Here is a 16,803-nt window from a genome sequence, read left to right on the forward strand (position 1 = left end):
TCATTGCCAGAATGGTATAAAAGGGAAAGGAAGAAGCAAAGATTGCTCCTGTTTCCTGCCTCGAGCTCCAGTCTTTGGTTTCAACTTGGATGTCATTTCCTGGCTTTCAGGATTGACTCTTCAGCTTTCCAGTGGAGACTCACCTGGGACACCACAGGGAGGTCCAGGCCTTTGGCCCTGGTGCACAGACAGACCTCTTGCACTCTCTTACAAAGGAAAGATACTCAAATGCAAAAGTTATTTTAATGTGATAATTTGGAAGCTATATATAGATATAACTATTGACCATTCTGCGTATGATTTCATGGAACTCTTGAAAGGTAATAGCAGTCACTTCCCTCTTTAATAAAGCAATAAACAACAACCCACAGCTGATTTGCAGGTCAGATTCTTTGCCACAGCTTTCTGAAGCTGGTATTTTTATATTTCAAGACCTCCTGGGGATTAAAGGGAAGATGTGTGAGTGGTGGGTCTCTGTCTGGCTGCCATAAATCCCTGTTTTTCTTCCAGGATCTCTGGCCCTTGTGTACCTCATTTAATTAAGAGGAGTCCCTTTTGGTTGTGATCGCTTCCTATCTTTGTGGTCCTTTCTCCAAAGCTAGTGAGGAATGTGCATTCTCGACATTAAATTCTGATACCTGTCTAATCTCCCAAACTCAGTGAAATCCATCACTAAAAAACTCAAACTCTGGTGCACTCCATGTCAGAAATGTTATCCTGAATCCCAGAGCTATATGAAGCTGAGTTTTCTGGCTTAAAATTCAGAATCAAGGGAACAAGTTAGAAAGATTAAGTATACACTTCTATGCCAATAGTATGCTCATTTCTTTGAAGTTTATTTAATTTTTACTACAACCTATTTATTAAAGGCCCTATTATAAAGTAGGGAAAAGTTGAGAATCTTTCCTTTGTGAGTCTAACCTCATAATTAGGCATCTCACACACACCTATAGTCCGAGTACTTGGGAGGCTGAGGCAGGAGGATGGCAAGTTCAAGTCCCACCTGGGCAATTTAGCAAGCCCAAAAATAAACTCGAAAAATAAAACCAGCGTTGGAGCTGGAGCTCACTGTGAAGGGCTTGTGTTTATTCCTCAGTACAAAAACAAAAGTTACAAAAATTTACATACTGTGTTATTAAAAAGATTCTTCTACTGGACAGCAGAAGCCAAAATACTCCAAAATCTACTTACTAATAACCACTGAAAATCTGCTCTAAGCAGATAATTATTGTTTCTCTTTCCAAATGTGAAATTCCTAAAGCACAGAGAGCAAGATGACAATATTCCTTTCCAGTGGGTGTGACTGTGTCCCCCAGACCATGTTGCAACCCTGTTTGTAGAGTCCAAGGCTCAGGACAGTTATCTTGGTGAGCATGGACAGTTCCTTACTCTTCAGGCACAAAGGCTGTAAAAACAGGGCTTGAAGAGTGGCTTTCTGTGCACTGATGCATCCACACGGAGGCCGGGAGGCCACGGGACTCCATTTCCCAAACAGCGCTCAGCAGGACCGCAGTGGTTTGGCATAGATGGGCTCCAGGACATGATGCGTCAGAACCAAGAAGAGGCTTGCAAGGAAGACAGTGCCCAGGAAAGCCAGCAGGACATAGCGCCCAATGAAAAAGGCGTCCACGATCTGGGGAAAGAAGGTGTCAAAATGAAATCCCTCTCACACCAGCATCCGGGCTGTATCCATCTGAAATCTGGGATGAACAGCGGAGTCTGTTCACTTTATGGCTGTAACTCCCAGGAGCATCCCACCCTGAGCCTTGCCTGCAAACAGGCAAGAAAGATTCTGTCCCTCAACTCCTTGAGTAGGAGATACAAAGATTACCAAATGCAGGGAAGGGATAGCTCAATTTAAGAGGTTCATAAATGCTCTGAAGTTCCTGAATGAGTTCTTTTCATGTTCTGAAATCAGTTACCTGAAAGAGTTAATACGAAGCTTACTTGGTCCTAGGAAACCTCATAAACATACATGAAGATACAATAATATAATAAACCCCATGTTGGGACCCAGCCCTAAAAGCCATTACCCCATTGCAGCTGTGAAGGGTTTGCTTTCAAAGTGAGACAGTGCCTCTTTATAGCTGTCACCAGAAGAGTTCTGAATTCTAATGTTTGTTACCTAGCATCCTAACAAGGAGGGAAAATGGCCATTTGCCTGAGATACTAAAATGTTTAAAAAGGACAAGGAATTTGCCCTGTGATACAGTAAACCGGTCACACCTGATGCCCCACTCTACCTGCCTTTGCTGACACAGACATGTAACCGGGGTGGGCTCTGCCCACCTGCCTGCAGTCCACCACCTAAACTCCACTCGCCCCAGAGCCAAATGGTGGCACTTAAATTTGGGCAGGAAAACACGATTTAATGTATAGACTTAATGGCACAGCAACATGAACCACAGAACTGTGACTAGGTGACTTTACAGAAGTTTGGAAAACCCAAGAGAATCCAAAATAACTGAGAGGTGACTGTCACAGACAAAACGAAGTTGTCTAAAACTGCCCACACCCCAGTCCCCAGAAACTAAGACTGTCAGATCACAGGACAACAGGGAATTAAAGTTACTAACCAGCCGTCCCTAACATAGGAAGGCTAGCCTGGACACCCAACCCAGGTGGGCCTGGGGTCACCACGAGGGTCCTTACAAGTTACAGGAAGAGAAGGACGGACGGGCCGGGAGCAGAGACATGGGGCATTGCTGGCCAGAGACTTAGCCGCTGGACGGGTGAGGAAAGGCTCCCCTCCAGAGCCCCCACAAGGACCACCACCTTTGCAAACCCCTGATCTTAGCCCAGCGAGACTTGGTCTGGACTTCTGCAGAACCCTGCAGCCGCTGCAGGAATTTATTACTGCGGTGATAGAAAACTAGTTCAGTATTGACAAGGCGTCGGTGGAACCCGAGCACTGATGGCATCACTGAGCCCTGCAGACTCTAAGAGGGCTACAGACACCCCGAGTCCTCAGGAGATTCCCCACCGTCAACTTCCAGCTAAGGTCAGTTTTGTACAAGAGCTTTAACGTAACTTTGACCTTGGCTTCAGCACTGAACGCGTCTCTTGCGGGCTGCATGTTTGTTCGGTGGACTGTTTCGCTTTTTAATTAGCCAATTAGCAGGCCTTGGGTGTGGAAGGCCCAGGTCATGTATTATTGATACCTACTGAGCCGGGCGGCTGCACGGCCAAGCTCTGGAAATCTGAAAATGAGGAGTCCGATTCTGTGGCCATGCTGGCGAACCTATTTTGCCCAGATTCAGTTTCCTGAGGAGTCTGAAGTCATGTGATGGAGAACAGAGCTTGATTTCAAAGCCGTGTTTGCTTGGGGCATCTTCTCTCTCACATCCTCTCAGGGTGGAAACACACAGCTGATGTCACTGTCTCCCTTACCACGAAGACAAGGACACTGAGGTGGAATTTCCTCCTCGTTTGCACACGGGTACCCACACCGGCTGGGTAGTTTCCAAATGCACACAGAAAACCAACAGCCATGGAAATAATTCCCTGGATTCCTGTGGCATTATTTTCGTTGAGTTTTCAGAGCTAAGTGCCTTCCTTTCTTCATGCTTTAGGCCCTAGGTAGAGCTGGAAGTGTGTGTCTGCCATTCTCTAAGTTATATAATTTTGTGTATGGCTCTCCAATATCAAAATGGTGAGTTCTCTGGGGTGGCCCTCGCTATTCAAGCCCCAGACAATGAGGACTGTTTTAAGACAGACCTCAGCTTGATTTCTTGCTGTCTTTTTATGCATATGAGTCACCTTGGTCAAGTTACCTTCATCTCTTACAGCCTCAGTATTGTTATCTGTAAAATGGGGAAGATAGAAGTGCCCACATGATACTACTTAGGGCTGTCCTGAGGTTTAGATGACATAATACACACATATTGATCATAGAATCCAGCATACAGCATTCCTTTCAGAAATATTAGCTACTATATTATTCGACTTTAAACATTAAAATGGAAGTAAAAAGGATAACAGAAGGAGTAATGGGACAGAGGGATCCTTTCTCAATATCCTATGAGTTTGACACCAGCCACGATTAATGAAGCCAGAGTACCGTGTCAGGGATGGGCCAGGACAGGCGGCATCTCCAGAAAAGGATGAGAGGTGATAAAACTTACTCACAGAGGTGGGAGCCAGCAGATATGGTCCTGAGGACCCAGGAATTGTTAGCACTGATGCAAACAGCAGTGATGGCGAACCTAGAGCTTTCAATCATAAAATCAGCCCACGTGCTGATTTTATGTGAGCCCTGTGATGTGGGAGAGAAGATGCGTCATAGCTTCGCCACCACTGATCTATAGCTTTTATTTCCCTTTTTGGACTACTGATGATTGAACCTAGGGGTGCTCTACCACTGAGCTTCCTCCCCAGGCCTTTTAAAAATTGTTGTGTTTTGAAGGTTTCACTAAGTTGCCGAGGCCCGCCACAATCTTGTGATCCTCCTGATTCAGCTCTACCTAGGGCCTAAAGCATGAAGAAAAGAAGGCACTTAGCTCTGAAAACTCAAGGAAAATAATGCCACAGCTAGGATTCCAGGTGTGCACTGCCACGCCTGGCTCAACCCTTGGACATCTTCACCTTCTGCTTTCTGTAGAGATGTTCCTCCGGCTCTGCTTTGCCTATCTATGGACGCAGTGCTCTCCACAGCAAATGCAAGGGCGTGTCACTGGGCTGAGGGCCGCCTGGGGCGTGGGCCCAGAGTTTAAGGCTCTGCAGCAATGGGAACACCTTGCTTAGGAGCAGGTCCGTCAGTGACCAGCTCCTTTTCTCTCTCATAGTAAGAGGTGGCCTTTCAACACATGGTGGTTAGCTTGATGCAAGCTGGGTTGAGACTGAATCAGACAGATCCCTGCCTGTGGTGTTGCAGGCGGGAACTACAGGATTCCTTCCCTGCGTGACAAGAGGAGCTGCCTGAAAGTGAGAATTCTCACACATGTCGGGTTGAAGGGCGGAATGGAGGTTTGGGCCTGAAAGCACGGTACCAAAATCCAACAGTTTTACCTTCATCTCCACTGCCAGGTCTGGAAATTCGCTGGCTCGGGGGAAGAGTAACAAAACTGCCGTGACAATCACCGCAGCGAGGAATACAAAAACCACAGAGAGCCTGGGTGAGAAAGAAGTGCTGTTAACAGCTTCCTCCCCAAGCGACGAGCCCAGACAGGTTCCACCGCTGCCCCTTACCAGCGACCACAGGCCTGCCACCCGTCCCCGCCACCCCAGACCCTTCCCTCCTGTTTCTTCTGGGTAACACCAAAGTCTACCAAGGGGAGTCCGCCATTTTCCTGTTCCACATAAAATCATAATCAAGAAAAATCAAAGCAGCCTCTCCTCGTGTTCACCTGTTTTTAGCCCAGAGCACCTGAGGAAATGCTGTAGCTCTGCTTCGGACTGATGCTGCTTCACCTGAGTATAACTCTGCTGTATTTTCAGGGCCAGCTTATGGCCTAACTGTTCTAAAAATCAACCCCTGGTATAAAGCGCAGCTCCAGCCCATAGAATGCTCTGCAGTTTCCCCTGGCCCAGGTCTAGAGCTCTAGGGAGCAGACCAAGCATGCATGTCATCAATCTGAACAATTAAGAAAATCTCCCACATACAACTCCAAGGAATTCAGTGGGCAGGGAAGGCATATTTTCTTGTCATCTCGTGTCACCCCCACCCATGTCCTCCACAGTAAGAACTGAAAAATACACTTCCCTTCTCCTCCCACCTCTGCCTTAGGGCATAAATAACACAGTTAGTGCTTCTGATAAGAGGTTAAAATGCAACTCGTTCAAACTGCCAGTAATTACAAAAATGATCTTCTGAATTCTAAATGTTTAATGAGCGTCAGCGATTTCACCTCTAATTGCTTTTACCTAGGACTCCCGGCTGGAAAGATGCCTTACCTAGCTACCCCGGAGGCCCTGGAGAGCAGCACACACAGCAGCAGCACCAACACCCACAGCAGGGCCAGGATGAACACGCCGGCGCCCACTCCCAGCACCGTGCCAGCCATCCTGGGGAAGAAGGTGGTGTCAGCTCCCACCGGGCTGGGCCCCACCGTGCCCAAGCCTGGCCCTGAGACAGAAAGCCTGTACCCCGAGAGACGGGAGGTCTTTAGCTCGCAGCAGTGCCCCATCCTGGAAGCCCTGTAGAGGGGCTCAAAGCCTTTCTCGGTGGTGGACACTGTGAAATTACCCTCTGCTCTGTTGCATCATTTAATTGAAATGTGGTCTGTGGGTTCCAGTGTGTTTTCTTCCCCCTGCCCACAGTGGAAGGCTGAACTCTGCCTGCTACAAAACCATCACGGGGGACCCTTAGAAGGCGCCAGGGCTGGGAGCTCCAGCACCCAAGCAGAGGCTGAAGCTTGCAGGTTCAATTCAGTTTGGACTCTGACTCACCAGGCGATCCCAAGACAGGAATTTTCACTGCATTCTCAGAGTTCTTATTCACCAAAGAAAGAAAATGCCCATCCTTAAAGAGGAGGAAGAACAGTTATCAATATTTTTGGGTGTTTACTCTGTGCTAAATATTTTATAAATATGTCTCCTAAAACCACGGCAGGAAGCCCCAAGGAAGATATTACTGTATCTATATTATAGGTGTCAGTGCAGCCTAACTACAAAGGGCACAGGTTTGTTTCCTCGTTAGTGCGCTGTGACAACAAAACTCCTCTCACAGTCTCACACTGGCATGGGCAGGGCGAGCTGTCCTGGGATCTATGAGGCCCTCCCTGGTCTCTTCTGCTCCCGGTGGCTCAAACTGCTCCTTGCTTTGTGACTCAAACTCCAATCTGTCTCATCTCCATCTCCACCGCCTTCTCTGTTTCTGTTTGCTTCTTGTCTGTCCATTAAATATTTTTCACTGGACTTAAGTCTGCACAATAACCTGGTATGGTCTTATCACCAGATTCTTAATTATATCTGTAAAGACTCTTTTGCCAACTAAGGCCACATTCACATATTCTAGACGTTAGAATATGGATTTATCATTTGTTTTGCTACATTGTTTTAGGAAATTTTTAATTTGTGTTTTTCTGAGACAGGGTCTTTCTAGGTAGTTCAAATTAGCTTTGAACTAAATACATAGCCCCAGCTGGCCACAAACTCACAATGACCCTCCTGCCTCTGCCTTCCGAGTGCTGGGGTTATAGGCATGCGCCACCACACTTGGCTTGCACATATCTTTTGGGGAGCCCCCATTCAACTCCCCACAGGGTAACTGCGAGTACCCCCGCCCCATTTTGCTTTTCCATGTCAGGGATGATTTTAAGCAAACAAATTCTTTCTTAGGTTGCTGTTTTTCTTTACTATGATTATTTAAGTATGAAAATATTATCTATGAGAAGGTGTGTTACAAAGTTACTGAAAAAGAAGCTTTAAATGTCAACTGCTAAAATTAAAAAAAATCACATTTATTTGGTCACATACATTCTGTACTTCCCCAGAATGACACATCATACAGCAGGGTATGACGAGTCAGGACAGCAAAGGCAGACATGTCCAGGCAGAAGTGAGGGCCGTCTGCCCTGCGCTCCGGGGAAAAAAGGGCTGCAGGAACTAAAATGGTTCTGTTTTGTAGTCCCGGGACTGAGCTCAAGGTCTTATGCACGCTGGACAAGTACTCTGTACCTTCCTCTCTACCATTTGCATGTTTTACTCGCTCGCTGATGGTTTCTTTTTCTAAGACAATAAACTTACGAGGGTGTAAATTTTGTATTTTCCACACCCTGGTACGTATTCCCAGTTTGTTATGTGCAGAAGTTATGTGCAATAAATATTTGTTGAATGAATACAGGAAGCAGGGTCACCAAGTCTGCAAGTCAGGTGAGGGAGTACCAAGGTCACATCAGGGTTCAGAGAGGTGACTCACTCCCAAGAAACGCGCTGGCCAGGGCTAACAGTGGAAGTGACCATGGAGATGCTCAATAAATGGAATTTAAACATTGAATACATAGAGACCAGTGAAGGAAAATCCTCAAGTTCCCGAAACAAAACTGTAACTCAGCCTGAGTGCAAGCAGGAGCTAAGGTCACGGGTGTGAGAGGTCCTGGTGCCAGGCACATCCCCACCAGGCCGCCAGGCCTGGCCAGAGGAGGCCTCAGGCCCAGAATGAGACTGGACCGTGGATAGTGTACCATGCTGTGCCACAAAGGTTGACCTGGGTTTTGAAACAGGATCTGAAAAATTTGCTAAGAAGCTGGAAGAGAGCTGGCCAAGTGCTTCTGACCATGGGTGGAAAGACAAACAAACAAAAATGCTAACCCAAAAGAAATTTGAATCGCAGGCAAGTTTAGGGTTCTCATCACATTGTCAAGGCAGTATTGATATCTGCTGACATGAAAACTAGACTGAAAGAGAGAAACCCATGCTATCCCAGCAGAGATGAAACCGAAGCCTCTGTTAGGGTGCCACGGCAGGTGGACAGGTAGGAGTCCTTTAAGAGTAAGCATAAAGGAAAGATGCTTTTAGACATATGAATTCTGACATGGGCTTACTTCTCAATATCCCTTTCAAAGAGCTCTTCGGAGATGTGCTTCAGCAAGAAGGAAAATGAACCCACAGAGGAGGCATAAGATACAAGGAGAGTGTAAGGGGACATCAAACCAGCCGATGTTGTCTATGGAGATTCCTGTAATCACAGAAATGAACAATTTTTTTAGTGGTTAGCAAATAAGGAAGAACTAAATATTACTCAACACTCACATGGAAGAAGGGAAAGAACAGTTCAAAGTCAAAGCGGTCTACAGACATTCCTTAGCTCTGCAAGAGGTAAGAATTAATGATTCTCTATCAGGGTTTTATTAGGCTATGTATACATGCTGCTTTTTTTTTTTTAAAAAAAAAAAGGTAGACAAGTATAAACAAAAGAAATAAATGAATAACTTCCACACTCATACAATGAAAAAAAGTAAAGGAAGAAAAGCAAAGGGGGAATTGGGGAAGAACAAAGCAAGGAAAAGTAAAAATACAAAATACGATTGAAATCTAAAACCAAATACAACAATAGCTACAGTAAATGCAAACAGACTATTGAAAGGCTTTCATTTTTAAAAAATAAAAACAGCTCTCTATAAAAGGTGCACAAAAAGCAGAGTGAAAGTAAAATTTAAAAACACACAAAAGCATACTAACAAAGAAGATACCAGGGGAAGGAGGGCACAGAGAAACGTTCAATAGGTTCAGAGTTCTAGCTTTGTAAGATGAAGAAGATTTGGATCTGTCTTACAAAAATGTAAACATTCTTCCACTGAGCCACATCTTTAGTGAAAAATGTAAATATTCTGAATACTTAAAATTGATTTGGGTAATAAATTTTGTATGTTTTTACTACAATTTAAAAAGTTAAAACAGTTCGTAAAGCAATATAAGTATTAAGAAAAATGCATACAATTTTGAAGAATATTAATAGGAACTGTCACCAAAGATACAACTTGAAACAAATATAAACCTAACAATGTAGCTTTCAAATATACAAAGCAAAAACTGACTTAAGCACTGCAATAAATGAACATGCTCAGAATTTCAGTGGAAAATTTGGGTATACTTGCATCAAATCTAATAGTTAAAACAAATAAAAACAAGAACAGCCAGGTATGGTGGCATACCCCTTTAGTTCCAGCACTAAGGGAGGCTGAGGCAGGAGAACCACAAGTTTGAGCCCAGTCTGGGTAACTTAGCAAGACTTTGTCTTGAAATAAAAAATAAAAGGGCTGGGGATACAGCTCAGTGGTAGAGTGCCCCTGGGTTGAATCTCCAGTACTGAAAATGACAGTGGAAAAAAAAGCACAAATATTGACACAGAAAACATCTGAATGATCTATATGTGAAATGCAGCTCAACTTGGTCATCAAAAAATTGCAAATAGAAACCAAAATTTAGTACTTCTCCACACCCACCCGAATAGCTACAATGAATATGATAGACAACATAAAGGGACAGCAATGACAAAGAATCATAGAACCCCCGTCCACTGCTGGTAAGAGGATCAACTGTTACCACTGCTGCGAAGACCTGGTAATGTCTATTAGCTGGACATTCACACACCTAGATCCACCTCTTCAATTCCTAGGAGGATTCCTGACAAGTTAGACACATACAGAAATTCACTGCTCCTTCCCATTGGGGAAAGATCTATCTCCCTACTTCCTATCACCTATATTTTATTTTGTACTTTATATAGTATTTATAAGAGAGAAACCATGCAATCTTTAAACATATATGTCAATTCATTTCACTTAACATTATGGCCTCAAAGTTCACCTATTTTCCTATAAATGACTCAAGTTTATCTTTCTTCGTGGCAGAGTAATAGTTGTGTGTAAATGCCACATTTTCTTTACTCATTCATCTGAATGGACGTATGAGAGAGGAAGAGAGGGACAAAGGGGATGAAAAAAGGAATTAAGATATATTATGTACAGGTACCAACTCCACATGAGAAATGTAAACATTACTGCATGTACTAATAAACAAACGATACCTCACTGCAATAATTTTGAAAAGTTACAGAAGGAAATAACCCACAAATCCACTAAAAGAATCGATCAAGTGTGGTATTATACAATCTATTCATTTATCAACAAAATAGCATAAATAAATGTGAGCCTATCACTGTATCCAATGATGGAGGTACTTTTTTCATAAGTATTAAGTAAAGAAGATAAAAGTAAAATAGTTCATAATATAAGATTCATTTATAATGTTTAAAAAACAGGCCAAAGTACTTTGGGAGGCCAAGAAGTCAGGAGTCTGTTTACTCTGCAGAACATAGTGATTAGGAGTGTTGATGTGCTAATTGTGTTCGTTATTTTTCTTGTCATGAGACAAAATGCCCTACACCCAGAAGTTAAGGGAGAAAAGGTTTTTTCACTTCCTAGTTTGTAGAGGTTTCAGTTTAGATTGCTGGCTCCAAGGCAGGATGGCATGGCACAGGGGCACCATGGGGGAGAAACAGTCCAGGGCAGAGCAGGCGGGAGGCAGCAGGAATGCACAGCCTCCCTTTCCCTTTTATCCCACCAGGCTACAATCCTTAGCCACACCCCAAGACCCACCACCAGACCTACCCCGAACTAATCAGTGGGTTAATTTAATACCACCGCCCTTCATCTCGCCCTTCATCACGTATCACGCATCCGAGATCCAGCCAGCTCTGAAAAGCCCCACCTATGAGGGCACGAAGCTTTGGGAAGACATATAGAACTCAGCCATAACACTGCTATAACTCTGTTTCTTGATCTGTGTATTACTGATTTTGCTCATTTCTGTAAACCACAGCTAGCTACACATTTAGGACTTGTATATTTACCTGTGTGTTACACTTCATTAGAAAGTTTAAAGAATCTTAAGAGGCCTATCAGCCAAATGTAATATGCAGACCCAGTTTGAGTCTTGATTCAAACCAAGCACTTGTAAAAAATCTTTTATGACTGAGGAAATTAGAACAGGCTGAATATTTGACATTAAGTAAAAAAGTTTTTTTTTAAACATTGAAGATTTTCTGTGGTACACATATGTACAGATGCAGGTATAAAAAATTACCGGTAACAGAAATTGTGTGCAGGAATTTGAAAGGGGCCAATATGAAATAAAACTGGCCACAAGCTAATTATTGAAGCTAGGTGATGAATGTGTGGGTATTCACTAGGATATTTTTCTTTATCTTAGAATATGTTCGAATCTTTCATAGTAAAAAGAGTTATGGTTTATACGATGTCTCACTAATACGTTTGTATGTTTGTGGGTGAGGCTTTTTGGAAGGTGACCAGATCATGGGTGTGTGATGCACTTAATTGGTCCACTGATGGGTTTATAGCTGGGTACCATGTTCAGAGGTGAGGCGGGATAGACAGAGTTAGCTGGCCGGGAAATACACACAGCTTCCTCCTCCCTTGATTGATCTCTGCTTCCTGCCTGTCCTCCCATGAACTATTCCCCTGCTGCCGTGCCCCTCTGCCTTGGAATGGCCAATTATGAGCTGAAACTTCTACAAACTGTGAGGAAAAATAAACCCCTCTTCCTTAAACTTGTGGGTGTTGGGTATTTTGTTTCAGCAATGAGAAAGTAACTAAGACAAAAGATATATCTGTATATGTATATAAGTATGTATAAATATAACACAGGATTTGTAAGATTTTTATAGCTAAAATTATAAAACTTTATTCAAAGACATTTTACTTTAAAAGTACCTGGACAGAGCAATCAAGCAGCCCTGAAAAGAGAAAAAACCCATGGGCCTAGATGGGATGGTTTGATGAAATGATCTCAATTTTCCTTAATCTATAAATTTAATGTATTCTAATCAAAATCTGAAGCACTTTTTTTTGTGTGTGGAACATGGAAACAAATCCTAAATTCACACGAAAAAAGTAAAAACCCAAGAATAGCCAGAACAATTTTGAGAACTAGGATGGCAACTTGCCTTTCTTGTTACCAACTGCCACAAGCTACATTATGAAACCAAGGTAATTAAAACAGTGTGATGATGGCTCAAAGACACATGGACCAGTGGCATCAAATGAGGAACCCAGGAACAGATCCGTGCATTTGTGAGAACATCATGCGGAAAGGAAGCGACTGTGTGATTCACGCGGTGGAGGGCCGCGTACGCGGTGGTGGGAGGAGTGATTACCCAACCGGAAAATAATAAAATCCGACCTCTCCTCTGTATCACATTCAGAAGCCAATTTTAAATGGAAGTGATTTATGATGAAATAGCATATGTTTAAATACACAAATGTTCAGGCTGACTACGCTAGAATACATAATGAAGTACAGTAGTCAGATGCTCGCACCTAAACTTAGAATCCCCACAAATGCAAGCGCTACGCACGCAGTCTATGCAGGTGTGTTGTACTGGCAGCTCAAATACCACGAGCTGTGCTGCCTTCGGTTATGTGATTTTTCTAGAGTGAGGAACAACTCTTGTTAAAGTTCCAAACCACAAATTAGTATAATTCTCTCTTGATTTACATTAGAGTTACATTCCTGGAAATTTTACTATATTAAACTGTGCCAAAAAATACATTATGTTAATACAAAAAAATAGAGTTAAGTTCTAGGCCCAGATAATTATAAATGAATATCCTGTGGGATACTCAAAAGCCATGCAGGATACAGGGTAATTCTTCACTTGAGACTGTTCCATCCATTACCCGCGTCCAGAATGTTCCATCCAGAATACCCATGTCCCAAGCCCTGCTCAGCAAACCCCACGACCCCCTTTCCAATCAGTCATAACTAAATATGCCTTGCAAATTCCAAAATGCACGCCAGGGCTGGTACCACCCCCTAGGGGAACTACTGTCTGAGAAAAACTGTTCTCTATGAAGATATACATACAAGGATTGCCATGATAGCTCTGTTAATTAAAGAAAAAGCAGGAAAAAAAGCTAAATGAAATGTTCATTAATAAGGGAACAGATACAATATATACTAATGACAAACATCTAAAATGAATAAACTTGATCTTTACATTTTGACACAAATGTATCTCAGAGTGTTAGTGATAAAAGTGCAAAAGGAAAGCCCTAGTTTATCATTAGCTGTGTTTTAAAATTAATTGAAAATCTAAATTACATACACTGCCTGTGATTTACATACACAGAGCAAAAGTAAGAAACCCTGGAAATGAAAGACGCACGATTTCCGAGGTGTCTTCCTGTGGGGACGGATGGGAGCAGGAAAAGGACCAGAGGGACCTGAGCTAAGGTCGTGATCTTTTATTTTTCTGAAATGAAAAACTTTAGTGGATGTGCCAGAAAGCTAACATGGATTAGTCTGATTGGCAAAGCATAGCTATTTATTACATTACCCAATGTAATATTCTCTAGATAATTCTTAAATTTTAAAAAGATGAATAGTAACAAGGTGCCCATGAATTTGGATCAGAACTCAGGGATGTGTGACCAATTAGAAGACCACAGCAATCTTCCAGATGTCAGATGATAAGAATCTGAGCTCATCTTACCTGTGGAAATGGGAAGGAGTCAAGGGACAAGTGATTCAGGTTTTGGGCCAGGTATGGTGGCATGCGTGTATAATCCCAGCACTCAGGAGGCTGAAGCAGGAGGATTGCCACAAGGTCAAGGGTAGCCTGGGCTATGTGGGGAGTTCAAGGCCAGTCAGAAGTAGTAGTATCTTAAAATAAAATTAAATAAAATAAATGACTCAGGTGTCTAGTTTGCTTAACTGAGCTAATAGTACGGTTGCTAAGACAATAACTAAGCCAGAAATGGTAGGATGTTCCTATAATCCCAGCAATGAGGAGACTGACACAGAAAGATCTCTGTAGTGCCAGTCAGGTCTGCTCAGTGGGACCGTCTCAAACACATACATGTCATGTGTGTGTGTGTGTGTGTGTGTGTGTGTGTGTGTGCATGTGCATGCATTAACTAGTGCTTTTTTTTTTTTTTTTTTGTCTTTTTCCTTTTTATTGGTACCGGGGATCAAACTAACTCACGACTGCCTGCTTGCAAGGTAGGCACTTATGCCGCTGAGCTAAATCCCCAGCCCCCAACTAGTGCTCTTTTGAATGTTACACCTGCAGGCCCTGGAACAGCTCTCACACTTAGAATACATGATAGATAAACGGTAGTTAAAGCTTGGTCAAATGGTAAAGCTGTACTACTAGAAACTAGATGCTTACACCCTCAGGAGACACTGGGTTCCATACACGGTATGCCTTTAATTCGATTCACAGCTCCAGGCTCTTCTAAAGATAAGGCAGATCACTTGATAACCAAACCAGCACTTTCTTACTAAGGATAGAAAGGAGGCCTGGATGTATTGCTGTTCTAGAGAAGCAAACATCTGGTCATTCTAGGTTGTTAATTCTAAGTGAGGATAATAGTTGTAGCTCCTTATTAGAATAGTGATATTATTTAGAGTCACACTGGATACAAGGTGAAGTATTCTTACTGAATACTTAGTACTTCCTCAAATCTTCTTCGAAAATTGATAGTTTAGTCAACTTGATTTCAAAAGTAAGTCCACTTAGTTAATATTCATGGCAATGAAAACAAGTAAACTAGAATAGGAATAGGAATACACACACACACATACAAGCACACCAGATATATCTAGTGGTCTGTGCTTATAATCCCAGCATTCTGATGGATGAGGTAAGAGGATCATGGGGCTTTGAGCACAGTGAGCTCAAAGCCACTGAACTGCATAGCAAGACTCTCTCTCAAAAAACAAACAGTCCCCAAAACTGTCTCTCCCAATCTGAACACCTTGTTTGTAGTTGACAAGAACGACTACCGGGCCATCTTTTTCCCTCTATGCTCCATGCCACAAGGTCTTTCCATGAATGTTTCTTCGGACCCCTTTGGATATGCGTGTAGTGTGTGCTTTTCCTAAAGCTAGTTCTACAGGCCCTTTCATCCAGCTCTGTGGGAAAACTGAGAGAGGCTTACAGGTGATTGAACTACTGGATAAGGTAAGCACTCACGACAGGGTCAGGGTCCTGAGGGCACCAACAGCCATGATAAGATGACTTAGGGGCCAAGACAAACGGAGATGTCAGGGAGGACAGTATGGCTAGGGGCCCTCGCTCCTGGGTGACACCTCACCCATTCCTCACTGACGCTCCCATTCCCACTCCTCACTGACGCTCAAGTCCTTGACTGCAGCAGAAAATGGATTACCAGAGTGAGTGGTCCTTCTGGAGTAATCCCTTTCGATTTTCTTTGTAGCTGGTCCTAAGGCTTAAAGTAGGACTAGGTGACTTTCATTCTTTTATTTTTCTCCTATAAATACTTCACTATCATTGAATTTTAAAACAGTAAGAAAACGCCTTACTTTTGTTAATAAAATAACATGCGCGGGGAGCGGGGTTAAATGCCAAGCTATTCAAATGCCACCATAACCCTAGCTGTCAACACGCAGATGAAAGGGGGCTCCCTGGCTCCTGACCCTGACTTTGCCCCTCTCTTCCTGGCCTGGGCTCCAGTCTGAAGCTCCCAAGGGTGTGGAGGACCCTGCTTCTCTCCGCCCTCCGAAAGGAAACGCTGCCCCACGCCTTAGCCGCAGAATGGCCCCCCCCCACGCCGTCCGCCCCCCCCCCCCACTCCGGGATTAAGACCGATTAAGGTTTCACACAAAAGGTATGGCAATCGGGCACTGGTCTTTGACTTTCTTAAGAGCACGAAACAAAACTTTCTTATCAGTGCCAAATTAAATATTGTCTAGTCGCCAGGCCTTGGATCCAGACCCACAGTGAGCGTGGTCTGCTGGATTCGTGCACCGCCCGCCCGCTCCTTCAATCGGAGCAGCCTGAGCCCCAGCTCTTGTTCCCTCTCCCGTCACAGCCGCCCCGCTTTCCTCCTTCCCGCTCGGGTCACCAATTCCCCAGCACCGCGGGGCCTGCACTCACAACTCAAGGTCCATTCTCTTTGAGTCGCCAGAGCTTTGGCCTACTTAGGGCGAATCACAAGTGGGCTTTCATTCATGTGAGTTTGGATTGGCTAATCAGCGCCGCTTTTTTAACGCTCATCTCTCCCCCTACTAATTTACGTTTGCCGCCACTCCCGGCAACGCGGAGGATGGAGGGTGGGCACGTCGTCTTCGTTACGCCTTCCGATTGGTCGGTGCTCGTGGGTCCGGTGACTGCCTCCATTGAGATTGGGTAGTGGCGCCTCCTCACCCTCCCTTCACTGTCAATCATATCATCTTCAACCCACTGAATCCTGGGTCAGTGTGGCCTGAGGGCGGGTTGTTTGGGGTCAGTTACGCTTTTCCTAGTGTTTCTCCGTCACTATGGAGATCGCTCAGCGGTAAGGTGCCGCGGCGGGGCCTGACAGCCCCGGCCTTAAA

General features: G+C 43.9%; 1 protein-coding gene across 4 annotated transcripts; it reads right to left on the reverse strand.

Moving 5' to 3' along the window:
• Window positions 1-815: 815 nt before the first annotated feature.
• Window positions 816-16,509, reverse strand: Tmem218 (transmembrane protein 218). Of its 4 annotated transcripts, none has more exons than XM_063256007.1 (7): window positions 16,364-16,493; window positions 13,955-14,124; window positions 8,484-8,617; window positions 6,388-6,460; window positions 5,893-6,003; window positions 5,008-5,110; window positions 816-1,633 (listed from the first exon to the last, which is right to left on the reverse strand). In XM_063256007.1, the coding sequence occupies exons 5-7, from the start codon at window positions 6,000-6,002 to the stop codon at window positions 1,499-1,501; spliced, it is 348 nt and encodes a 115-aa protein (XP_063112077.1). In that variant the 5' UTR covers window position 6,003; window positions 6,388-6,460; window positions 8,484-8,617; window positions 13,955-14,124; window positions 16,364-16,493; the 3' UTR covers window positions 816-1,498. The 4 variants fall into 4 exon arrangements, with proteins under 4 accessions (XP_063112077.1, XP_063112078.1, XP_013011124.1 ...); XM_063256008.1 differs by lacking the exon at window positions 16,364-16,493 and adding an exon at window positions 15,636-15,652; XM_013155670.3 differs by lacking the exon at window positions 13,955-14,124 and having other exon boundaries at window positions 16,364-16,509.
• Between the last annotated feature and the right edge of the window lie 294 nt (window positions 16,510-16,803).

This window comes from Cavia porcellus, unplaced genomic scaffold, assembly GCF_034190915.1.
Source record: "Cavia porcellus strain 051 isolate PalLab524CR breed Dunkin Hartley unplaced genomic scaffold, mCavPor4.1 scaffold_9, whole genome shotgun sequence".
Classification (NCBI taxonomy): domain Eukaryota; kingdom Metazoa; phylum Chordata; class Mammalia; order Rodentia; family Caviidae; genus Cavia; species Cavia porcellus.